Raw genomic sequence first — 24,132 nt, 5'->3', positions numbered from 1 at the left:
GTTAATATGTTACTGCCCTCTACAGGAGCAATGAGAAACTAGTAACAAACCATCTAGTGGCCGGCGTCCGTAAACAGAATGTGTTTAAAAGAGAAACGACGTCGCTTTATCCATTCCCCCTCCACGGTCGTGTGGTTCGTGGGACGCTCTGTCTATTTTCTCACTCTCGCTTGTCCTAACCTAATTGTAACTTTTCTCTCTAGCCGCATCTGTCGCGAGTAAAATTTTACTCTCAACGCGCTTAAAGAAGTTTCACTTCAAAAAGTGAGATTGAACCATAATAGTAGTTTTAATTATATTACCTCTATGACTCTTTTGAACTTTTAAATAATAATGTAGATCATTATTCAAGAAAAGAGTTGAATGGATTGATTAGCTATGAATTACCTACAAGAGCAAAAACACATTTTTAAATCCGCGCGGCGTACAAGAGTGCCCTGTGAATTTGTATGCCCGTGTCCAAAGACAATAAAACACTGCAAATACCAACTATGTTTATTCAACATTTTTTTCATTATTCAATTCAAATTTTCAATTTCAAATTTATGATATATTGATCGAAGTACAAACAGCAATAGTACATTTCCATCATTACTTTCCAATGGCAGAATATAGACATAGGAATCTCTCAAAAACCAGTCGCTTTTTTCTTTAAATTCTTAATTAAATGTAAATAAGATCAAACACCTGAAATTGACAATATCGTAATGTTTTTCAATTCTCATGCAGCTGAAGCTTTTTTTTTAGTTGATTAGTGAGGATTCAATAATATTATTATGGGCCAAGTTTAGTAGGTATGCTTGAAAGTATCTTAAATACTTTGTAGGTATACTAATTAACTGGCTACAATTTTCAAAAATTTTTTTTAATTAGTTTTGAATTGAAAAACGTTAAGTCATAAATATCAAATATGGAGAAAACCCACGATCAGAAATCTAGATAATCTAGATACTGTATGTAAAACCAGCAGCTACTTCAAACACAGGCTCAAGAGTTAAGTAACATTAACAGTGATTTTTAATTTAAAACAAGTTAGAAAGAAATTAGGAGAATACTAAGATAAATAAACTATGGAATCTATTGTAGAATGCGTATGTGCAAATTTCCCTATTTGAAAATCTAAACATAACCTACTCAATAGTTATATACGTACTAATAAGATTTAAGCATTAACATCAAATCAATTTCAGTGTTGAAAAAATCTAGGAATCTTTGCTGATTTAAATTAGAAATTAATACGCTAAATATAATATGTGAACTACTGGAGAACAGTAATAATATGGTGATATTATTGTTGTTTTTTTTCTTTTTTAAACGACGAACGCTTCAAGCGCCAACATTGACAGTGACGCCACCGCAGCAACAACTGGTAGGGTTACCACCCACGCAAAAATGATATTCCTGTAAATAAATGAATGACGATTAATTTTTTGAAGCTCTGTTTTCTATATTTTTCCTCTTTTTTTTTAAAATACTATTACAATTATATCGTACCTATTGAAATATTGTTTATTTAGAAAAGGGGCTAGAAAAATTACAGAATGCCCTTAAAAAATATCTCTATCTATCTCTAAAAAAATCTATATCTAAAAACATATCTGTCTTAAAAAACTATATATAATATATACTAGATTACAGAAAAACACACCTAAACAGTGTCCAGTCAACAGATTTTTGAGAAAAATATCCAACACATACAACGGAGCCGACTTTGCAATGAGTTGTAGAGACTGGTAAACCTGCTTTGCTAGCCACCAGGACGGTCAACGCTGCGCCCAGCTCTATAGTAAAACCACTGCAAATCACAACAAAAGCAGTCTGTCAAATTTATTTTCTTCAGATTATAATAAATATAATATTATAAAGAGGAAAGATTTTTTTGTTTGTTTGTATTGAATAGGCTACTAAAACTCCATTAATGTAACCCAAGGTGTAAAAAAATTACCTGAAATATGCTTTACATCGCGTGCGCTGCGAAAACTATTGATGATAGAATAAAATAATGTACTACGACTTTGTAAGTAGAACACATTCTTGTTTACAAAAAATGTCGAGACAGCACATGTCTAACTATCTTATACCTATAGACGAGCAATTCCTGTATATTAATATATATATAATCTGAATCTCGGAAACGGCTCCAACGATTTTCATAAAATTTAGTATACAAGGGATTTCGGGGGCGATAAATCAAGCTAGCTACGGTTTATTTTCAGAAAATGTTGTTTTATTCGTGTTTTCAATAATCAACTCTTCCCGACATCTATTGGCGAATAATAATACTATTTCTCTTAATTGAGGGCAACTAACCGCTTTAAAGACACAACAAGATGGCGTTATCAAAAAAAACCGGTCATCATCTAGTTATAGTTATGCCGCAATAAATGTTCTTTTATTTACAAAAATTAAACACCGTCAAATATCGTTCAAATTTTTGTTAAAGACCCGAGCGGAGCCGGAGCGGGCCTCTTGTAATAAATAAAAAAAAAGGAGGAAATGCTCAAAAATATTGGTATCATGATATCCGAGCTTAAGCTTGTATTGACGATAAATATTTTTCAAAGTGATTGTCTTGTTACGTACGTATCTGGAGTGATACTAGTTAGGTCTTCTCCTACGGTGCGTATTACCCGACGACCCCAGAGCCAGAGGCCGAGCGCAATACCGACGCCTCCAAACACGAGGATCGCAAGTGGAGTCTCTGCTCGAGCGTGCGCTCCGCCTTCTGAATAAACCAGCCATAAAGCCACCAGCGGCCCGATAGCATTACTGGAAAATAATTTTACTATTTGTTTTATTACCTATGTATTATTAATAATCGAAGTGGGTCAATTCTCGCTGGAAGTTATAATGTTTACGAAATTTTTAATAAAGAGACCCACATTTGGAGCTACTCTCGAGCGGCCTGTCATCATAATCGAACTAATCCGGATGAAGCTTGTAAAAATGCACATACCTTACGTCGTTTCCTCCGTGTGCGAATGAGCCAAATGTTGCAGTAAGTACTTGCAAAAAAGAGAACAGCCGTAGCGTTTCATCCTGAGGGTGTGGCTGTGGCGGTGGCGGGGGCGGCGACGTCGCTCGCAATAAGGGCGCTGCGCTCGAGTTGGGCGTGATGGCAGGTAATCGCTTACTCTCTCGCTCGATACTCCAAGCGCTACCACCGCTCGGGGCCTAAAAAAAACAATTTATAAAACCAGCTTTGCTTAGAGCTCTAGTTAGTTAAGGTTTTTTTTTTATTGCTTAGATGGGTGGAAGAGCCCACAGCCCACCTGGTGTTAAGTGGTTATTGGAGCCCATAGACATCTACAATGTAAATGCGCTACCCACATTAAGATATAAGTTCTAAGGTCTCAAGTATAGTTACAACGGCTGCCCCACCCTTCAAATCGAAACGCATTACTGCTTCACGGCAGGAATAGGCAAGGCGGTGGTACCTACCCGAACGGACTCACAAGAGGTCCTACCACCAGGTAGTTCCGCAATTACAATTTTGGGACACGCAATTATTAGAAAGGCAGTTTTTAAACATAACTTTAAAAATAACTATAAACTTCATCTAAATCTTAAGTGTGGCTAGGTCAAAATGTTATCTTAATTACCTTCTCGATCCGAGGAGGTGGTGTATCGAAGTCAACGTTACCAGGAAGCGCTCGTGTAACAGCCAGTCGATCAAAATCTCCTCGAGCGATAGTATCACACGATCCCCCCAAGAAACCATTTTTAGAATCATAACTCTCACCCATTCCAGCTAGCTGAGCTGAATCTAAGCTCTTGCAACAGCTTATAGTCTCATCAATATATTTCAGAGTATTAATTTGTGGATCTGCATCAATAAGTTGCAGCCGAGACTTATTGGGTGGACTTAGGCTCCTAGATAAAACACTGCAATCATCCATGGTGGCCAAGAGAGCACGATTCCTCGCATTCATCCCGCGGACGTCCACTGACATTTTATCAATATCACTTAATGTGACCATTTCAGCACTTTCAGTAATCACTTCCAGAACTTTCCCATCTTCAGATATCAAAGACGTAGGTCTTTGCGGTACATTGTTTTTATTGGAATGCGTCGGAGTATTAACCGGTGTTGTTTCTGCAATAATCAGGTATGTTTTCATAAAATTTAATTACTTATTTTAAACATAATTACCATCGTTGTTCAAAGTACCGTTAGATAGTCCCATGGAAAAGTTGACTGGTGGTTGAACAAGCTCACGTCGGTAGTAAGGTACAAGAAACAAACGTACGCAAATGGCGACCACCAATCCCAATGTGATGGACCCGGTCAAAGCAATCCACAATGGAATTGCATCCATAGCAAGCACTGAAAACAATATTTCTGGGATATTTATATTTATAACTCATCTCAATGAAATTGGATGTAAATAGTAAAATAATATTTACACTTCGGCCCATCGAGCACAACGCTAATTACGTTGACAGCTATTGTGGCACCATAGAAGAAAGGCAATGCTCGCAGACCTGCTTTCAAGGGTTGTGGAGCACGCAGAATGAACCGGCGAACTAGCCAGAAAAGAAGCGCCGACGCCGTTCCACTTAGTACCGGAGATATAAACCACGATAACACTAAAAATATAAATTATTATTATTGAGAATAAGTAATTAGCTTGGATTGTTTGCATTTCAAATTGCAGATCGGTCTACTCACTCCTATGGATTATCAGTTTCTGATAATATGCAAACCGAAGACTTCGAAAAACTGTACGTTAAAAAACCACATTCATAAAATTTTCAGACGGTCAATTCAAAATCGTATTTGTCAAACTGTATTAATTAACTGACGATAATAATGGATGCAAAAAATTAGCGGCATTTGTTTTATCTATTAATTTGTTTTTTTTTGTCTGTTTTTACAGGTCGTCATAATAACAAGATAAAACTAGTTATTTTTTAGAAATTTTAATATGTTTTTTAGACTATGCACAAATAAAAACGTATCATGAATACAGAGAAACATTTGAATCGATGAGTCATTATTTGAACCAACCAATCGCTCCTAAGGTAGACCAGCGTACTCCGATGGGTCCCTTCGCAGTAAGAGTGAACCCTACTGTAGCGCCGACTACGGAATGTGTCCCGGATACGGGTAATCGTAGAGCGGTAGCAAGAATAAGCCAAGTCGCCCCGGCTATAAGAGCAGCCAAACACCCGGCCGCAAGAAGCTTCTCGCCGCCATCCGCGTATAATGATACATCAAGTATACCCTTCCGCATAGTATCCGAAACTTTATATCCTGAAATTAACGATCACGTTAATATACAAAACACTATAATATAATAATATTTAGAAACAAAAATATCTAAGCCAAATGAAAATGACCCACACCTAAAACCTCACAAACGGATAAGTGTACGATATCATAATTATAATTTGCGTAATTACTGGTGGTAGGACTTCTTGTGAGTCCGCACGGGTAGGTACCACCACCCCGCCTATTTCTGCCCTGAAGCAGAAATGCGTTTCGGTTTGAAGGGTGGGGCAGCCGTTGTGACTATTCTGAGACCTTAGAACTTATATCTCAAGGTATGTGGGGCATTTACGTTGTAGATGTCTATGGGATCCAGTAACCACTTAACATCCGGTGGGCTGTGGCTCGTCCACACACATAAGCAATAAAAAAAAAACAGAACGTTGTTATCGATTTTAAGAAAAGGGATTCCAATGCAAAAGATGGGAAAATAATCATCGTTATTTTTTAAAAGGTTTCATTACTAGAGTTTATTTGTATATTAAATAGATATTGTGTACAAATATGGTAGCTTACCAATGAGTACAGCTCCGGCAATTTCAAAAATGGTAGCCAGAATACAAGCTTGAGTAAGAGTCAACACCTTTGAACCTACACTGGTCCCAAAAGAGTTTGCCACGTCGTTCGCACCGATGCCAAATGCCAAAATGAAAGCAACTACAAACCCACTTACGACCAACCATAATAAATCGTTCGAGTACGGTTCCATAATGACCTTTATTTTATTTTATCCTTAGAAATTCATTATAGTCACATAAATTTCAAAATTAACATGATTTTCGATAGCACCTTGACTTTAACAATAAGCTTTGCTTAAAATTCACCACTATTAAATATAACAATCCAACGGAATTCGAGTTTGGAATATCTGGAAAATATACTTTATTCCAAAGTAAATACATATAAATTATGGCAGATAGATTGTAATTACGTACTTAATAATTATAAGTTAAACAGATGCTGATGTAAAAGCAATTTCACAAAAGTTGAAATCAACATGGAAATAAATACGATTTAAATCGGTTTGCGTCACAAGGTTTGATGTTTTAAAAGTCTTTCGGAAAGTAGGCTTGGTCTTGGAAACTGTGTTATCATCATTTCTGAAAAGAAATACATCACATACAATAAATACATTTTAAAAATTGTTCTCAAAATTTATTTCAATAAACGGAACTAAAACGTGTCCGGTATGTACCAATGCAGTATTCAAACACTAGAAAACAGCAATGTAAGTAATTTTTATGTTTTATAATGTTTATTTAGAGAATCGCATGACGATGTTACAATTTGTTTAACTAAAAAAGCTGATCTTTAACTTTTAGGAATTTAGTTAATTTTTACATTCTTGTAATGACCGGCAAAATACCACATGGCTCGATATCGATTTAGCCGAGAATTCCGAAGACGCCATTTGACAAACTAAGTCTAGAATCATTAGAGGTAAAATCTCGAAGGGGTACGTAAGTATCAACTTGCGTTGTTATCTAGTTTCAAAAATATATCGTTCATTTGATGGCAGCAACCTATTAGACACTTTAACGTCTAAAATAAACATAAAAACGGTTGACAAGTCAAGGCAAATTATTTTTACCTCGTGGAGTTTATGTCGCAACTCGTTAATAAAAGTCAACGCCAATTAATCAGATCGTAAGTTTTAGAAATAATTCTAATAAGAAAACTGAACTTACTTTTAACGGAGATAGGATATTGTAGTCCTTAATTTTGTTTGCAAACGAACGGGTCTCTCACCTTGAATGTCTAAGCGGTATACTGAAGTTGACGAGGGGCCGAAGGGGTCCACCGGGCCTTTGTATGAATAGAGCATGCGCAAAATAGGGTGTCTCCAAGTATCCAACCCCTACAAAATTCCACAATAAAACTGTTTGTTCTATAAAAATTCCCCCGTAGTTCTAACCACGTATAAAAATAAAATAACTACGAAGTACGGACAGATTTTTACAGGGACATTAGAAACTTGTTGATAATTTTCTCAGTTTTTTCCATTTTCCATAAATAAGTGAAAGTAATAATTTCCGCGTATTAAAGTATACATACAATTGACCATAAGCTAACGCCGCAGCAAGCAAGTATTGTACTTTCAACAGTAAATTAGTAATGACCACATGTATGATATTATATTGCTTGGTAATAAAACACTGATTGCAGCAAATTATGAAGATTAATCCAAAATAGTTTAACTTCTACAAGAACTCATATTGTCAGTTATAATTGATTAAAATTTTTGAAAAATAAATAAAAAGATCACAAGAGCAAACTATAATAGCAACAATCACAAACATTCTTGGAAAAATATATGTAAAAAGTGTTTTCGTTACAATAAGGTTATCCTGGTTAAATAGGTAACTTTCTCACTGGAAATCTGCGAAATATGTATCTCGGATCCTTCTTATAGCATCACTCCTTCTTTAAGTTTCCAGATTCTACTAGAACTAATTTTCAATTTTATCGTTTTAGTAGTGATCAAAACAGTCTTATTTACGGTTCAACAGATCGAAAACAGCTATAACTATTGGAGAAATTGGCAAACCCTCTATGAAGCTACCAATTTTATAAGGGTTTCCTTATCCTCGTTGAAATTTAAAAACTTGACTAGTTTATACTGAGTTTTGATGGCTGCCCTGTATTATTACTTAACCCTGGTTACATAAACGCCGGTCATATTGTGTTTTGTGAACTACAGTAAGGCTTTCGACTTTGTGAATTGGAGGTCCTTGTGGAGGCTGTTGGCTGAAATAGGTGTCCCAAAACACCTAATTGCCATGCCTCACGGCCTGTATTCTGGGAGAATAGATCAGAGTATGTCCAAATCATTCTGTTTCGGAAAGGGGGTACGCCAGGGCTATATTCTCTCGCCCATTCTCTTTAGTGCCTACGGTGTATATATCATGAGACAAACTCTCGACGACTGGAGTGGTGGTGTATGCGTCGGTAGATCCAAAATCACAAACCATCGGTACGCCGAAAACACAACTCTAGGGGCCGCTAGTGAGTTCCAGATGGATATACTCTTGGAGAAAAACGAAAGCGTAAGCAGCCGCTTAGGCCTCACCATAAACAAGTCGAAGCCAAAGATAATGGTGATAGATCGAGGGAACCAAATGGCACGCTCAACCTACAGAAACTGGAGGACTTTTATCTATTTGGGCGCTAATATCTGCAGCAACGGATCTTGTGAGGGTGATGTTAGACGGCGCATAGGCATAGCAAAGAGTGCCATGTCTCAGCTCCATAGAACATGGAGAGATAAAAAATATCTCTTAAAACCAAAATGAGACTTGTTCGAACTCTGGTGTTCTCATTCCTTCTCTATGGTGCTGAGACTTGAACTATGAAATCAGCTGATCGCCGCCATATTGGCGCCTTCGAGATGTGTTGCTGGAGGAAGATGCTACGAATCCCGTGAACATCATATCGGACTAACGCATCCATTTTAAGACAGCTCAATATCCAAACGATTGCAGGCAATCTGATGCACTGGTTCGACCAAATCCGCACCACTCTGGATACCACAGTCTACGATGCCATACATACCGGCGAGAACAGGGGAAGATGGCGAAACATCATCCCAAGAAGGATAATGGAAGATGGTCACGACCCTGAGACATGAGGAATGCGGCTGGGGGAGGAGGGAGTTACACGTATTTTACAGTTACAGTACAGTAATTTACATTTAAAAGCAAGAGAATCTTAAATGACAGTATATTTAAAGTCTGTCCGACTGTGCTACTAGTAGGTACTATGGCTATTTCCTGTCCATCCTTTCCTAACAAACTTTTTTAAATATATGAATTAGGCCTACATGTGTGCTTAGTGCAAGTATTAGGTATAACTCGATACTGTAAAAGTTAACTCAAATTTATCACAATCACGTAAGTTGGAACAGCTTCCCTTGGGAAGCAAAGCATACAAATACACACAAAGCATACAAATTTGAATTAATTTTTTTGATCTTGTTATAAATTCCATAATATAATAGATGATATTTAATAGATCAAATCTCGCAGGCAGGTGCTAATTTTTCTAATGAAATATGTGCTTACTGCGCGACTAATATACTGCTGCCTATCGAAAATGGGTAGACAGTGATAGGCATTTTTGTTATTAATACAGAATGTTATTCCTTCTTAGTAGAACAGTAGAAGTCGTGCTTTAACACATTAGAAAAAATAGCACCTGCCTGCTAGATTTGAATCCCAGCATATTTATTACATAACATATATTTAATATGAACTTATCACATAATATACCTACCAATATATTTAGCTTTGCTGCCAACCGATTTTGCGAGCATGTACTATCTTTAGTATTTATTATATCTTCGTATCTTGCCACTCTGTCATGAGAAGTGCATGTGCGTTCTGTTATATATCCATATCCATGGTCCCAATGTAATTGAAACTTAAACCGAATCTCTCACGGTGGAGAAATGATGAGATTCATTGTGTAAATAGGAAGACTACATTATTTCATCATACAAAAAAATATATAAGATTGGCAGTATGCCATTATTCCTTTTATTTAAATTGTCACATATCTGTCATATATCTGACAGTGCGACTGAAGGAAAAAGAAACAAGGATTTTATTTTCAAATTTCCTTCTTTTTTCGTTTTGTAAATTTATTATTTAATTAATATCTACAAGTACATTAAAAATATACTTATCTGATATAAATAATGTAATATTTGAATTAAAATAAAGTAAATAATGTTTTCTAGAACTTTAAATGTTTCCGCAAATATTTGGTACGAGCTCTAGAAATAAGAATTATTTGGTATACATAATTGTTATTTGACTAAAGATCCATTTTAGCAAACCACCACTATTCAATCAAGTTTGGCTTCCACCTAAGAACGGTCGATTGATCCGTAATTCATTTCACAATTCAAAAAGAGGTTCGCGGCAAGCTCTGAAACCTGACCCTTTGGAAAATCTACATATTGAAACTGGCCCGTTACATGCGAAAGGATTAGTGAAACCGCTTATTTTTACTGTGGGAGTAAGTATTGGTGAAAAGAACAATTCGCTAGTATAATAGGAAACTACAACAGTAAATCTAATTAAAAACTTGCAGGTCTCAGCAGCCAGTTTACTAGGCTGTGTAATATGGGAATATGAGAATCTACGGGTTCACGCTTCTTCACTACTACGAAGACCAGGAACGTGGCTGACTGCACAACAAAAAAAAGTATTACATCATTTTGTAAGTTACTAGTAAATGTGTGTTGCACAATGGTAACAATGTTTTAAAGGTATTTTGTGAAGCAATTATTAAAAAAAAAAACGACATATTAGTAACGGCTCTAGTTTTCAATCACTAAGAATCTTTTCTCACTCTAGCTTACATAAACAACTGGGCTAACTTCTGCTAACACCTTTTTTCTAAGACATTTTTTTTAATTCTCATATAAAATTTACTATGAGGATAAAATAGAACATTAATAAATAATAAATAACACATATGTGAATAAAACAAATCAACGATTATTATAATTTTAGATTGAAGGAGGATATAATTTATTGTTATACTATTTAGAGATTAGAGCTTAGAGATTACTTTATGGAAGGATTTCAAAGTATTTTTTTTTTGTTTATCTACAGTTACTTAATTTAACAGAATTCAACCATTATTGAAAAAACTTGTTCATAAGACAATATAAATTCATATTGTTACTTTAAATAACAAACATTACTCTGGTTTAATTTTCTCATTTTAAAATAAATTCATAGGTAAATGGCATAACATTTGCTAGGCTACAGATGATAATAGTTTATCAGGCTATGATCAGAAGATGAGAAAAGAAGTGTATAGCAATGTAAATTTTACTCACATCAACGTAAAACTTAGTAAACTGCATAGACCTACATCATAATAATAAAAATAAATAAACAATTACAGAGTAAATCAGAGCCTGGTCCATTGAAAAAATGGTGGAACTCACTACGGGATAATGAGAAGGTGTTTTATCCAATTTTAGCTGCTAACTTACTAGTATTTGGAGCATGGCGCATTAGAGCTCTACAGCCTTTTATGGTCAAATACTTCTGTTCCAATCCTTCAGGAGGTAAGTAACTTTCCTATATTTGGTTAAGTCCAAATCCAACATCTACTGTGATACTCTTGCACTTTTCCAGTACATATAGTATTCATATTTAGACATTTACACAAATTGACTATAAAAAAATTTATTGGATGAAAATATGATAATTAGTGTTGTAAACATTTCTTTAGGTGCAGTATGTCTTCCGATGGTTCTTTCAACATTCAGCCATTATTCACCATTGCACCTGGCTGCCAATATGTATGTTCTTTATAGTTTCATGCCTGGTAAGTGCAATCAAAGTATTTTTGCTTACATACTATACTCGTGCTACTCTCGTATACTCTATGGGTAAAAATTAGCATGGCTCATTAACTTCCTAATTATTAAAAGTTTGCCTGTGTATTTATGTCATTGATGAAAAATATAGTACGCCTATGTTGTCTGTTGTAAATTCAATTGCATAATTTGGTCATATTTCCCGTGCAATGTCTGTGTGAAACTTAATGTTGTGAAATTTTAATGTTTTGTTGTTGTTGTTGTTTGCGTGCAAAAAAAAGATATGTATTGGAACATATAAGATTATTTTGTTCACAGCTGCTTTATCTTCAATGGGCAAAGAACAATTTACAGCCATGTATCTCAGTGCCGGTGTCATAAGCAGTTTTGCTAGTTTTCTTTACAAGGTTATGCTAAATCAACCAGGATTAAGCCTTGGAGCAGTAAGTTAAATAATTAAAGTTTCTCAATAAATTACTTTTTTTTTAAATGCCAGGATTAATATACTGGGCATTCCCAATATCTGTAAATACAGTACAAGTACTACTTTCTGAGATGTAAACTTAATTATTTCTATTTAATAGTTCAAAGATATGAACTTTTATGTGATGTAGATTATTAAAACTTTTATTAAACTATTACTAACAAATAACATATCATAATTAACTTTATTTTTAGTCTGGTGCAATCATGTCAGTGCTGTCTTATGTGTGTATGCAATACCCCGACACAAAACTAAGCATCATATTTTTACCAATGTACACTTTTGCGGCTGGTTCTGTGAGTATTATAATTTCATATAGGTAAGATTATGACTGCAACATTTGAGGTGTTGCAAGTATAAATCACTTTCTAAAATTTCTTGTCCCTACAATGAAGAAAATGTTTTTTTCTGCACTATACCTGTTCTTGCTACGAGTACAACCGAAGCCCTTGTAGAATTATTAACTGAAAAACATTACAAGAACAACCAACAGCTACTGTTGGTGCTGCATTTTTGCTTTTAAATTTCAAATGTATGATAGCATAGACGACCGCCTTCTAACCGATAGCAACGACCCTACCACTATATGTTAGTAATAATACCATCCCCCATCAGATTTTTATTGTTACATTATATACAATTAAACTTCTTTGTCAATACATCCCGATTTTTTTTTGTTGCATATATGGGTGGACTAGCTCACAGCCCACTTGGTGTTAAGTGGTTATTGGAGCCCATAGACAACTACAACCACCCACCTTGATATATAAGTTCTAAGGTCTCAGTATAGGTATAACGGCTGCCCCGCCCTTCAAACCGAAACGCATTACTGCTTCACGGCAGAAATATGCAGGGCGGTGGTACCTACCCGTGCGGACTAACAAGAGGTCCTACCACCAGTAAATAAATGTATCAATGATAAGTTATTATGTAATACGAAATTACAGGCAATCAAAGTTATAATGGGAATAGATCTGGCTGGTGTTGTCTTGGGTTGGAAGTTCTTTGATCATGCTGCTCATCTTGGTGGAGCTATATTTGGAATGTGAGTAAAATGCACAAGTATGAAGGTTAAGAATTTATGTTCATATTAAATAGTATTTGTAGACGATACTGTATGAAATCTCTTTGGCCATGTTCGCTTTTGTGCATGTCGCAAAGTGTGATTTATTTTAACAAGTCTAATGTAGTGTAGTTGTAAATTTAATTAAATTGTGTGCGTCATGTTCGACGCGCTATTGGCGTTTATTCTTTAAGTGCGATTGTGATTGAATATACGAAATAACGGCAAGGAGACAAATAAACGCAAAAAGGACAAATATTACACATAAAAAAAATGTGAGCCGTCACGGGACGCTTGGCAGATGTGAAACATCGACATTATTTTGTAAAAGTAATATGCAGAAAAGAACAGTTTGTGATAGGAACTAAATACGTCATAATGATAGAATAAAATATTACGAAAAAATAATTTGTTTTCAAGTAAAACACAGGCTATGTGTACTGTAGTAAATAATACTACGGAGTATACACTATAGGTATCCGAGCTCAGTGTAGCGAGAGAGATGGCTTAACGCCGGATCGAGTGGGAAAGGATCGCACAGTCGATTGCGAATGGCGACGCGTCGCCACGGCATGCGTCGCCACGCCAGAAATCGGTTTTACGTACGGCTATAGATGTTTCACATTAAAAAATATTATAAAGCTGAAGAGTTTGCTTGTTTGAACGCGCTAATCTCAGGAACTACTGGTCCGATTTGAAAATTCTTTCAGTGTTAGATAGCCCATTTATTGAGAAAGGCTATAGGCTATAACATCACGGTAAGACCAATACAAGTGGAGCACCAATAAAGAATGTTTCAAAATAAGGGGTTTAAATGGCTCCTTAACATTCTATAATTCAAAAATATTTTCACTTTCTACGTAAATGAAGTGGGGGGTAAAATTTAGCGTTATGCCAAGTAACTATTCCACGCGGACGGAGTCGCGGGCAAAAGCTAGTTATGCATAAATCATCTTACGCAAATAATACTGACTCTAGTTGGGGGTAACAACTTTTAATTCAGTTAATAAGATATATTTTTTTAAAACGCTTTTTGTATACTGTTGTAAAAAATACTCCAATTTACTACCTTAAATTATCGTATTCAACAGTCGGCTTTCAATGAAATCAACTCTTAAGGAGTAAACTCCAATAAAAAAATGTTGGGTATCAAAAAAGTTTACTGTAGTTACAACTAAAACGAACACTAATTAAAACAAAATAATTTTTCAGTATATGGTGCCAATGGGGTTATTCTCACGTATGGGGTAACAGAGACAAATTCCTCCAGTATTATCACCACTTTAGAAAAAGCGATCCCGGAAGGTAGCGAAGAAAAGCCAAGAATGAAAATGGCCATTTAAAGTATGAATATAATTCGGTTGTTAACAACGGCGGTTTATATTGAACCAATGGTTAAAAATTATAGAAACTTTTCATTTATATTTGTTATTTTATTATATTATTTATAATATTATTATGTTATATTTCATTTATCAGCAATTTGTTTTTGTCGAAAATTCATAATAATAAAGAAAACAAAAAAAAAACGAATATTACTGATTTTTTTAAAAATTAGACTGGGATTTTTTACACCAAGTACCACCTACCTACGATTCTTATATCAGCATAAGTAAGATCCACGTGACGATAACGTACAATATTAATTGTAGTAACAATAGAGAAACTGGTCAGTTCTTATCTTTTATAATTACCACATATAGCAGAAGTCTTTTTTTTAATTCCCTGTGTAAGCAGATGAGCATACGGTCTCCTGATGGTAAATGGTTATCGTCATGAAGTATACTCACATCGATTTCAAACCTTTGAATTCTTTTCTCAGCAACCAAGTACCTACCAATTTCAACTCTCTCTAATTTTAATTGTAAATCAACAAAATAGACCAGAAATTTAATAATAAATTGCATAAAATGATCTGTTTACATCAGATTTACTCTTCTTAGAGGCGACGAATCCATTTTTAGTTTTATTCAGAAATATCACACTGAATGTAAACAATTTCTATAGCAGCTTCGTTATACTACCTCCAGTAAAGCTTAGTAAAAGCTAACTGGATGGCAATACTAAATATCATTATAAGATGATACGTTCTAAAGTTTAGAATCTAAATGATATTGAATAATTTTAAGGCATGCATGTGGTTAATCATTCTATATCAGTCTATGGTGTTAATTCATCGTTTATTTTGGCGCATAGTTATGTAATACAATTATTTGGCACTAAATCTTCATCTGCAATGAACTAAGTGTATTATTTACAGTAATGAAGTTGTGTTCGGCACAGTAGTAGTAGCAGTATGGTAAGCAGCGACTTGGCTGTGCTCCTGGCATTGCTGACGTCCATGGGCGACGTTAGCCACTCACTATCGGATTGCACGAACGCTCGTTTGCTTAAAAAGGCAATAAAAAAATTGGGTCCGGGGGGCCGCGACGGACAGCGCGTGTCTCCCATTTGGCATATCTCTGAAAATAATGAGTAGTCACTGTTTCCGTAAATCGCCCATTATTTTTGAGTTATTACATTATAATGTTTGCGAAAAAACACCTCGACGATTTTTTATATATTGGTGCGGCCTTAGTGGAAAGTATGCCGTGGACACACGGTGTCCTTCATGGCGTTCAACGTGTTAAGCCGGCTGTACACGCTCATCGAGACACCAAGAGACAGGACGAGGACGAGTGTGTAGATGGCACCCGCGTCTCGTCTCCTGGCTCTCTCTCGGAAGCGTGTCGATTTTTGCGCTCGAGTCAAAAGGTCTCGCAGAGTCTCGCGATGACAACGAGAGCTCACCTGTACACACTCGTTCGCTTAGTTGTCCGCCAACTGCGTCAGCTTCTTCTAGGTCCATCGCATCGGGCATCCTAAGTTCAATTGATACGAGTGTGTATAATAGCCGGCAAACTTCTTGAGCATTTGTCGACGTAGTGGGGGTAAGTTTGCGCATGGTACACTCACGTGCAAAAACATTATTTACTCTGCGTCATAATGCAATTAAATTATTAAAATCAACATATGTATTTTTTTATATATTTATTAGAACATCAACAAAAAATGTAGGTTAATAGTTGTAATAATTTAATCTTGGGGTAAAATACATAGATATTCCTTCTATTAAGTCAAAACTAGAGCCAGGTCTTGGTTCAGTTGAAGCGAAGCTGGTATTTGTATATTTTTTTTTCGTTATCATGATCTTGACCATCATCATCATCACTGTTTTCATCACCCGAGTCGCTATCATTGTGATTAGTCAACATAGGGCTCATCGGTGTAGTTTACAACTCGGTCGATTCGATCTTCTTTTTTGTCTATAATTAATTATTTTTTGAAGATATTCGATTCGTAGTAATCGAATGTTACTTTTTTCAATTACCAGCTTCCGATTATTTTCTGTTCTTTTTTTCCATCTAAAGCCATTAAAATTTATATCTTCTTTAAAATTTTCGAAGCCTTTCTACGGTACGGAGTTTCGCTGCTTGTTATGTAGTTATTATGATTACATCTTTTTATTACAGATTGAACGAAACTATCCATTCCGGTAACTTTCTTCTTCCCTGATCTTTTCTTACCCGGAGTCCGCAACACGGCGAGCAAGCCAGAGCCTTTAGCTTCCTTAATAATGCACCTAACAGTCCTCACCGATGGTTTTGTTACTTCCGAAGTCTGTTTTAATTTTTCCATATCATTCTTCCCCTGTTTTATAATGAAGCAATATACGTCGTACACAATTTTTCTACCCTTTCTTTTGAATACTACACCGGTTTGTCGCGGTATAGTGTATGTTTTATAAAAAATCAACAAACACTCCACAAATAGCAATGGCAACAAAGTCCACAAGTAATTATAACAAATAACCTAACGATTAATAACGATAGACTTTAATAATATAATAACTTTCCACTGTACGCAAGCGTACTTTTGGGAGCAAGCGGAATGAGGGCGTGGTGCGGGACGCAAGGTTCGACTGATCTACCAATAACGCGCTCGATACGATTTCCCCTGCCGTCGCGCCTCACCCTCACCACCAAAGTGATCTAAAATTCGGTTCTGCGCAGTCAAGGTCATTTGCTCAAGATGTTTGCCGGTTACTATACATGGTGTGGTCTCGGGTCGAGCCTCTTTTTTTTCCTATGCTGATAGCCTTGAGAGGCTATATCAGCGTTACTCTAGCGTGTAGGTAAGCTCTCGGGGCTCAAACCGGAGGTGTTGCTAACACTGGCTCTAGCAAAAGCAGTGCTTCGCAGAATCTACCACCGGATCGGAAACACGACCTACTGAGAAGATCCGGTAAGAAACTCAGTGAACTGTGGGTTAAACTATGGGTTAATTTACTCGCATAGCCCTTCATCGCAAGCGACGAGTTCGACGGGGTCGGCGACCGGAAGCGCCTCTACGCGGCGAGAGCGGACGAAAAGCACACGAGACGCGACGAGCGTGTACATCTGGCATTAAGTGTGCAATAATTATTTTATAAATTATTAATAATAATAAGTGTTCACATAGTATTAATAATAACAAGGTCACTGTTATTCAAATACTTAAATTTTATGACATAATCCGTATTCTGGCGATGCCAAGAGTATTGACATTTCTGTCATGAGGACATCTGCCCATTTCTATAAAACTACTGATGTTTACCCAATTACTGCCACAAGCAATTTAGCTATTGCAGAATTATTGGTAAAATAAAATCACAATATTATTCCAAAACGATTTTATTAACAAAAAATTACATTTTAAACGCATTTATTAGTCCACTGGTACATTACCTACGCTTTAAGTATTTTAGCATGGAAGTCGAAGTGTTCGCCAATGTAAGTAGAGATGTAATAATAGGAGTGATCATATCCATCGCGTAGTTGCAAAATGACAGGGACTCCTACAGAACGGCATGCCTCCACCAAATTCTCAGGAAGTAACTGCTTCTCTAAATAAAATTTATCACCACTTCCCTAGAAATAAATAATCGGAAAATCGTATTTGAATCGCCTTTTGTGACTTGATATTCATGATTTAAAATCCCATGGTCTGCTATTTGGTTTATTAAAAAAACGCCTTTACCTATTACCAAGAGCAGTGGTCTTCTTATCTTAGATGGGACAATGAGCTAATAGGTTATCTGGTACTATGAGGTCACTGATTCCATAAATTACAAAGTAAAATATAATAAGTGGAAGTGTCAGCTGTATTGGATTATATATTTAATGAGCAGCTTTAAAAGCCGAAATTACCTGATCTAGTAGTAGTGTAAGAGGAGGTCCATTGTATTTCTTAACCAGCTCTGTGGCATCCCATTCCGCCCATTTACTCTTATCTTCTCCCAAATATCCACTAAAAGCCTTCACTCCCCATGGACAAGCACTTGGATTACAAATAGCAGCAAAAGCGCTTACTGACTTGTACTGGCCAGGATTCCTCAGAGTAGAAACTAAAGCACCATGCCCTCCCATGCTAAAATGTTAAAAATATATTATTTTTATTTGATGAATGATTTATATTATCTTTATTAGGTCATAGTTACTTTTTGGCAGAAAACATTTTTAAACTAGTTACAAATAGGAGTTTTAGATTACCTGTGTCCCATAATACCAATTCTATTAGGATCTACCACATTGCAAAAAGCCTTCAAAATTAAATCATATAATTCAACATTCAAATAACTGCCCATTCTGTAATTATTATTCCATGGTTCATTTGTGGCGTCTAAATAAAAACCGGCACTAACTCCAAAATCCCATGATGAATCATCTCCATCAATCTTAACTCCACGTGGCGAAGTATCAGGACCTACGACAATTACACCATGTTCGGCTGCATACCTGTTTGGAAATATTCGTTTTATAAACTATACAATTTATAAATATACTTAAAGAATTTATTCAGAAGTACTCTCTTTATAAAAACAATGGAAACATATTTCTACAGCTATTTTATTTTAGAGTTTTTAAAAGTTGTGCGACATCTTTTATGGAATTATATTGACAATCAGTCTCAGAAAACAAACTTAACGAATTGTTTGGCAATTACATCATAAATAAAAATCAGAAATTAAATATGTTATTCGGAAACCATTATGAATATAAGATTGGTTTTCGTCTATATGGGTTTTCAGAGCCCATATTTAATATAATGAGGTTAAACACTCATTGGTTGTAATGATTCTTCAAATAACAATACAGCATTGCCACAAGCCAATATAGGTAGTGGTATCAGAACATGTTCTATCTATACCACCTATCTAAACTTGGTCCCTGATCATAATACAACCAGGCATTAGCAGACATTTGATATAGTACATATTTTAAATTATATGAAAAAATATTCTTAAACAAATAATAATTGAGATAAGATTTCCAATTATGTAAGTGTTGAAATCACAAAGGTCAACTGTCATTAGCCACTAATTAGTAATATGATAAATTTGCATTTTTAACTTAATAGTTATACCATTATATATAGTTGATATACAACTATACTTAATAATTGATATACTTGTAAACCAAAATTATTGGTTTGATTTACAAGTCTGAATCGGGATATTTCAACTGAAGATTATATCCACGATTACATATCATCTGAACTTCACGTGAACTTCAGAAAATATTCATCGTAACTTAACCTGAATCATCGTAGCTTATGTTTCTTATACTACCACTTTAAATGTAATACTGACCTCTGGAAACCAGATTTAGTGATGAAGTTTTGTTCACTACAAGTTAGACCAGACAAATAATATAGAAGTGGTAATTTCACATCACCCCCTTCTGCCTGAGGGGGGAGATAGATAGAAAAATTCATTTTGCATTTTAATTCAGATGATGCATGAGAATACACTTTTTGATAACCACCAAAAATTTTATTGGACGATTCTAATTGCAAGCTGTCCATGTTTGATTTCTGAAAATAATAGAAAACAATTAAAAATTGCAAATTGTTGAAAATAAATAAAATTATGTACCTTTTATTCTCAACATTCTATCATATCTGAGAATAATATGTACCTACATGGGTTTCTGCTACCTACGTGAAACGTATGTAAATGCAAATTATGGAGAAAACGTGGACCAAAAACCAATATATTATTCTACAAACCTAGACAGTATTTCTTGGCATCTACTGGCTCAGTGATTCAATTGTGCGTGGTACAACATGTATATACTGTTCTCTGGTACTAACTATCGTGTCCACATTTCGATCAAATGAATTATGAATAGTGTCCTTGAAAATCAAAGCCGGCTACTTGAAAGTCAAAGCCGGTTAAGCTTCATTGAACGCTTTTTTGTTGCCATTTAGTTTAGAACCATGTTTATTAACCATTATTACCTGATGAGCCTCCGGAAAAATTATATTCACAATTATCTTGTAACCACTATTTACCACGGCACTAATTTCCGTCTGCCTGCCACGGAAGTTATACAAGAATAAAATTTTAAATTGATATGATAAATAAGGAAATACGAAAGCTTATCAGATTTTTTAAGGGATTTTATGACCTGGTAACTAAGACCTTTAGGCCATGTCTTATTTTAATTTATAATATATATTATTAATTTTATGATGATTTAGTGGAGTGGAAGGAAATGAAGATGATTAATTTGAGACAATAATCAACTGGGATGAAATTAAATGTAGAGATAAGATGATATGGGATGAAAAATAATCTCAGTAAAATGGTGGTCTTTTACTAAGATTTTTTCAGTGGACTTTTTGGAGGATCCCGAGAAGTTACGTCCAGCGGCTTTCTTTCATTTTCCTACATTCGGGCACTTTCACAGATATTAAACAGTTAATAAACCACCGTTATTACACATTTAAGCCTGAAGAAATACTAAATAGAAAAAATAAAACAAATCACACAACTTCACTCCTCGTGTTCCCGCCAATTCAGTCAGATTTTTTAAGTTTTTTACTGCCATAGGTTACCCGACCATTATTAAAGTACATAACACACGCTCGGGTTTGATTCGAACGGACTAAAAAAACTAACAAAATACGCTTTTATAGAAAATCCAAGTAAAAAATAGAAAATAAATTTTAATAAATTTGAATTAAAAATAGTGTAGGAAAAACTGATTTTATTGAAAAAAAGCGTGGGGTACTTTTCAGGATATTATCAAAATATCTGTTCATAAAGTAATTATAACTACTGATACCATGCACCCCACGCTTTTTTTACAATAAAATCTTTTTTTCTTACTCTATTTTTCTATTTTCTATAAAAGAGTATTTTGTTAATTTTTTTAAACTATTATTTATTTTTCATTTTTTAGTTGAATTTCCTTTTTTTTTCAATTATTTTTTTAAATAATTTTAATTTAATTGTTATCGGTCCCTAATAAGTAGGTATACCACATTTCAAGTTTATCCGACGTTTTGAAGGGGTCAAAATCATGTTCAAAGATTCCGTTACATACTAACATATATACGTCTGAAGCTAATAAAAGCGTATTAAAAAGGTAATATATGAGTAAACCATTTCATTTTATCCTTAGTGTACGATGCGCAGACGGTCCCCCGCTCTTTTATCGAGAGCTTACGACTGGTGCCTACTATTATACCATTTTTGTGCCAAACGATATGATGACAACCAGTCGTCCGACCGACCTAATTAGAGCGTGTGTTAATGCTTCAAGTCCAGTGGATAGTTAAAGATGTTGATATTAATCACTGCAGTAAAGAAGCTTTTTTTTTTTACGCAGTGCCTGAACCTCCTACAATGTGTCAGTGAGCAGGGGACACGCGGGGTATGTGGGATTTGACGGTCTGCAGATGTTGGGAGCAGACCGCGGGCCCAAGAATGTTTTTGGGACCCTACCGCACCAAACGACTCCTCTTGCACTTTCACCCAACGTCCAATTTCGGCCCGAAGTGAGAACCCGGTCAGAGTAGGAGGATTCCCGCGATCAACACTACAACCAGACTCGCGGCGCTATCCCGAGGACGCCCGGCCGACGGATCGCGAAGGCGATCGTCGACAAAAAAACGGTCACCGCGGTACAGCGGCCCGTGGGGCCACACGGGCGATGCCGATGTTGTTCTGGGATACCCCGCTGAATCAGAAACTGCCTACTGGGTCGGAACACAATACACCGCCGACCAGATTGCTCTTTCGTAGTACGTCCAGCGACGACAGCAAAGGCGGCAACGTGAACCGCAGCCACCGACGCGTCATCCGATACTCCTGGTGCCAGAGCGCTAAAGTGATGATAGCGTGCGGTGCAGGGGGCCGAGCAATCAAGTCGCCGCGGCGCCGGTCGCGCCATCAACGGAAGGAGTCTGCCTCCTCAAAAGGGATGTACCGCAACAATTTCGTATCTCTAAACTTAATCTCTGTAACTTAAATTTCAAATATAAAAAGATATATCGAGATTTAAAAAGATTAAAATTTGGCTATAGTTTTATATAAGTTGCTATGCGGGTGACATACGCGGAGTGGTAACGCGCATGAAGATAAATAAATAAAAAAGTTAGAACATTTTAAGTTCCTAGGTGATACGCATAACTTTTCTCCGAGATCATCAGATAGCCTGAGACTGAAAATGCCGGCGCATTCATCATCATTCTTTAATAATTTATTCACCACCCAGGCGGTTCGATTGTAGAATGCTCTGCCGGATGCAGCGAGAAGTGCTCCAACTTAAAGAAATGCTCCAGCTATAAGTTGACTTCAATGCACAGAGAATAAGGCATCGAAATCTAATTTCTCTGCCACTAGCTTCCACCAATTAGGCCTACTTAGGCCTAATTAGGCCATCTATAGGCAAAACTCATTCTTTTTACGTATCGGTGGTGACCTGAACAGACTTGGCAGGTTGTTAGATATTGATCCATTTTATTCCTCTATCACAGGGGTGAGACGTCAGCTTAGTGCCCGATTTTTTCCTGGGTGATAACGGGACAGGGGGTGCGGGGTCCATGTGCCGGTGATGTGTAGCCACCCGTTTTTTTTTGTATTAATTTATATTTGTATATAAAAGTGTACATTTAAATTAGTCTGGTGTATTCCTACTTTGCTTATGTTGTTTCTTGCTTGCTGATTGTTTTTAATTTCTTTTTTTCTAATAGGTATTTGTTATATTATTATACTATGTTAGTTGGCTGTTGGTCCTCCTTGTAGTAAATAAATAAATAACTTAAAAAAACTTTAAACTGCTTCAAAAGAATGGTGAAAGAACATTACTTATCCGCCTAGTGTTATGTGTATATAAGCATATTGGAATATCACTACATAGTATAAAACAAAGTCGCTTTCTCTGTCCCTATATCCCTATATAGGTATGCTCAAATCTTTAAAACTACGCAACGGATTTGCTGATTTGATGATGCGGTTTTTTTAATAGATAGAGTGATTGAAGACGAAGGTTTATATGTATAATAACATCCATTAAATAGTGGAGATATCAATAATAAATTACAGTTTCCGAAGCGAAGCGAGGGCGGGTCGCTAGTAAATCATATAGTGATTTCATATTAGGTATATTTAACGGTTTAAGTATATTTATTGTATGTATATATTTTCTTCAGTATCGTATTATTAATAGTACACCGATGTATCTTTATTTTTTCAAGAATTCCTGTTAATTAAACGGCTGTCTGGAAGAAATCGCTTTTAGCGATAAGACCGCCTATTGTACAAATGTATAGAATCTGCTTGTTGACCGCTTTCTAATGTTATTTGTGTTTTGATGTGCAATAAAGTATGTTCTCTCTCCTCGGTCTCTCATTTGAAATGTGATTTTGTATAAACCGACATGAGATTTCGTCCCGCTAATCAAAATTAAACTTTTTTTATGTTTTTTTTTTTATTGCTTAGATGGGTGGATGAACTCACAGCCCACCTGGTGTTAAGTGGTTACTGGAGCCTATAGACATCTACAAAGTAAATGCGCCACACACCTTGAGATATAAGTTCTAAGGTCTCAGTATAGTTACAACGGCTGCCCCACCCTTCAAACCGAAACGCATTACTGCTTCAC

The 24,132-nt window shown here is 35.8% G+C and overlaps 4 protein-coding genes across 8 annotated transcripts in view; 1 reads left to right on the top strand and 3 right to left on the bottom strand.

The window, feature by feature from the left end:
* Positions 1–480: 480 nt before the first annotated feature.
* LOC101737258 (sodium-dependent phosphate transporter 1-B) lies at positions 481–10,472 on the bottom strand. 3 transcript variants are annotated; one of them, XM_004928461.5, is made up of 11 exons: positions 9,545–10,472; positions 6,961–7,130; positions 5,789–6,372; positions 5,012–5,257; positions 4,408–4,590; positions 4,172–4,327; positions 3,603–4,096; positions 2,957–3,174; positions 2,584–2,769; positions 1,649–1,795; positions 481–1,401 (listed from the first exon to the last, which is right to left on the bottom strand). In XM_004928461.5, exons 3-11 carry the CDS (start codon positions 5,979–5,981, stop codon positions 1,311–1,313), a joined length of 1,914 nt encoding a protein of 637 aa, XP_004928518.1. In that variant the 5' UTR covers positions 5,982–6,372; positions 6,961–7,130; positions 9,545–10,472; the 3' UTR covers positions 481–1,310. The 3 variants fall into 3 exon arrangements, with proteins under 3 accessions (XP_004928518.1, XP_062528526.1, XP_021205271.1); XM_062672542.1 differs by having other exon boundaries at positions 7,022–7,130; positions 9,545–9,682; XM_021349596.3 differs by lacking the exon at positions 9,545–10,472 and having other exon boundaries at positions 7,022–7,162.
* On the top strand, positions 9,844–14,692 carry LOC101737402 (presenilins-associated rhomboid-like protein, mitochondrial). Of its 2 annotated transcripts, none has more exons than XM_004928462.5 (9): positions 9,844–10,037; positions 10,105–10,291; positions 10,367–10,480; positions 11,192–11,357; positions 11,525–11,620; positions 11,931–12,055; positions 12,291–12,392; positions 13,044–13,141; positions 14,372–14,692. In XM_004928462.5, exons 1-9 carry the CDS (start codon positions 10,000–10,002, stop codon positions 14,466–14,468), a joined length of 1,023 nt encoding a protein of 340 aa, XP_004928519.1. In that variant the 5' UTR covers positions 9,844–9,999; the 3' UTR covers positions 14,469–14,692. The 2 variants fall into 2 exon arrangements, with proteins under 2 accessions (XP_004928519.1, XP_012547994.1); XM_012692540.4 differs by having other exon boundaries at positions 9,895–10,037; positions 10,367–10,495.
* The window catches only part of serpin-2 (serine protease inhibitor 2), a 95,974-nt gene continuing 85,606 nt past the window's right edge, over positions 13,765–24,132 (bottom strand). The window contains exon 10 of the mRNA XM_062672320.1: positions 13,765–13,774. The gene's annotated coding sequence lies outside the window, so the exon portion shown is untranslated. The remainder of the gene's footprint in view (positions 13,775–24,132) is intronic.
* Positions 17,856–21,041, bottom strand: LOC101737545 (S-formylglutathione hydrolase). 2 transcript variants are annotated; one of them, XM_004928463.5, is made up of 5 exons: positions 20,249–21,041; positions 19,830–20,053; positions 18,730–18,975; positions 18,388–18,607; positions 17,856–18,108 (listed from the first exon to the last, which is right to left on the bottom strand). In XM_004928463.5, exons 2-5 carry the CDS (start codon positions 20,042–20,044, stop codon positions 17,926–17,928), a joined length of 864 nt encoding a protein of 287 aa, XP_004928520.1. In that variant the 5' UTR covers positions 20,045–20,053; positions 20,249–21,041; the 3' UTR covers positions 17,856–17,925. The 2 variants fall into 2 exon arrangements, with proteins under 2 accessions (XP_004928520.1, XP_004928521.1); XM_004928464.5 differs by having other exon boundaries at positions 20,480–21,038.

This window comes from Bombyx mori, chromosome 15, assembly GCF_030269925.1.
Source record: "Bombyx mori chromosome 15, ASM3026992v2".
Lineage (NCBI taxonomy): Eukaryota > Metazoa > Arthropoda > Insecta > Lepidoptera > Bombycidae > Bombyx > Bombyx mori.
Note: the sequence above shows the minus strand (reverse complement) of the source record. Positions and strands in the feature narration are given on the sequence as shown.

Bases quoted from the DNA above. Each gene is read 5' to 3' on its own strand.
- LOC101737258 (XM_004928461.5), bottom strand. From the start codon at position 5,981: ATGGAACCGTACTCGAACGATTTATTATGGTTGGTCGTAAGTGGGTTT. The intron at 2,770-2,956 runs GTATGTGCATTT...ATTATTTTCCAG, and splicing joins CACGGAGGAAACGACGTAAG to TAATGCTATCGGGCCGCTGG. The intron at 1,402-1,648 runs GTGTGTTTTTCT...ATTTATTTACAG, and splicing joins GTTGACTGGACACTGTTTAG to GAATATCATTTTTGCGTGGG.
- LOC101737402 (XM_012692540.4), top strand. From the start codon at position 10,000: ATGTTTTCTAGAACTTTAAATGTTTCCGCAAATATTTG. The intron at 11,358-11,524 runs GTAAGTAACTTT...ACATTTCTTTAG, and splicing joins CTGTTCCAATCCTTCAGGAG to GTGCAGTATGTCTTCCGATG. The intron at 11,621-11,930 runs GTAAGTGCAATC...TTTTGTTCACAG, and splicing joins TCTTTATAGTTTCATGCCTG to CTGCTTTATCTTCAATGGGC.
- LOC101737545 (XM_004928463.5), bottom strand. From the start codon at position 20,044: ATGGACAGCTTGCAATTAGAATCGTCCAATAAAATTTTTGGTGGTTAT. The intron at 18,976-19,829 runs GTCAGTATTACA...ATTTCCAAACAG, and splicing joins ACTAAATCTGGTTTCCAGAG to GTATGCAGCCGAACATGGTG. The intron at 18,608-18,729 runs GTAATCTAAAAC...TTAACATTTTAG, and splicing joins ATTGGTATTATGGGACACAG to CATGGGAGGGCATGGTGCTT.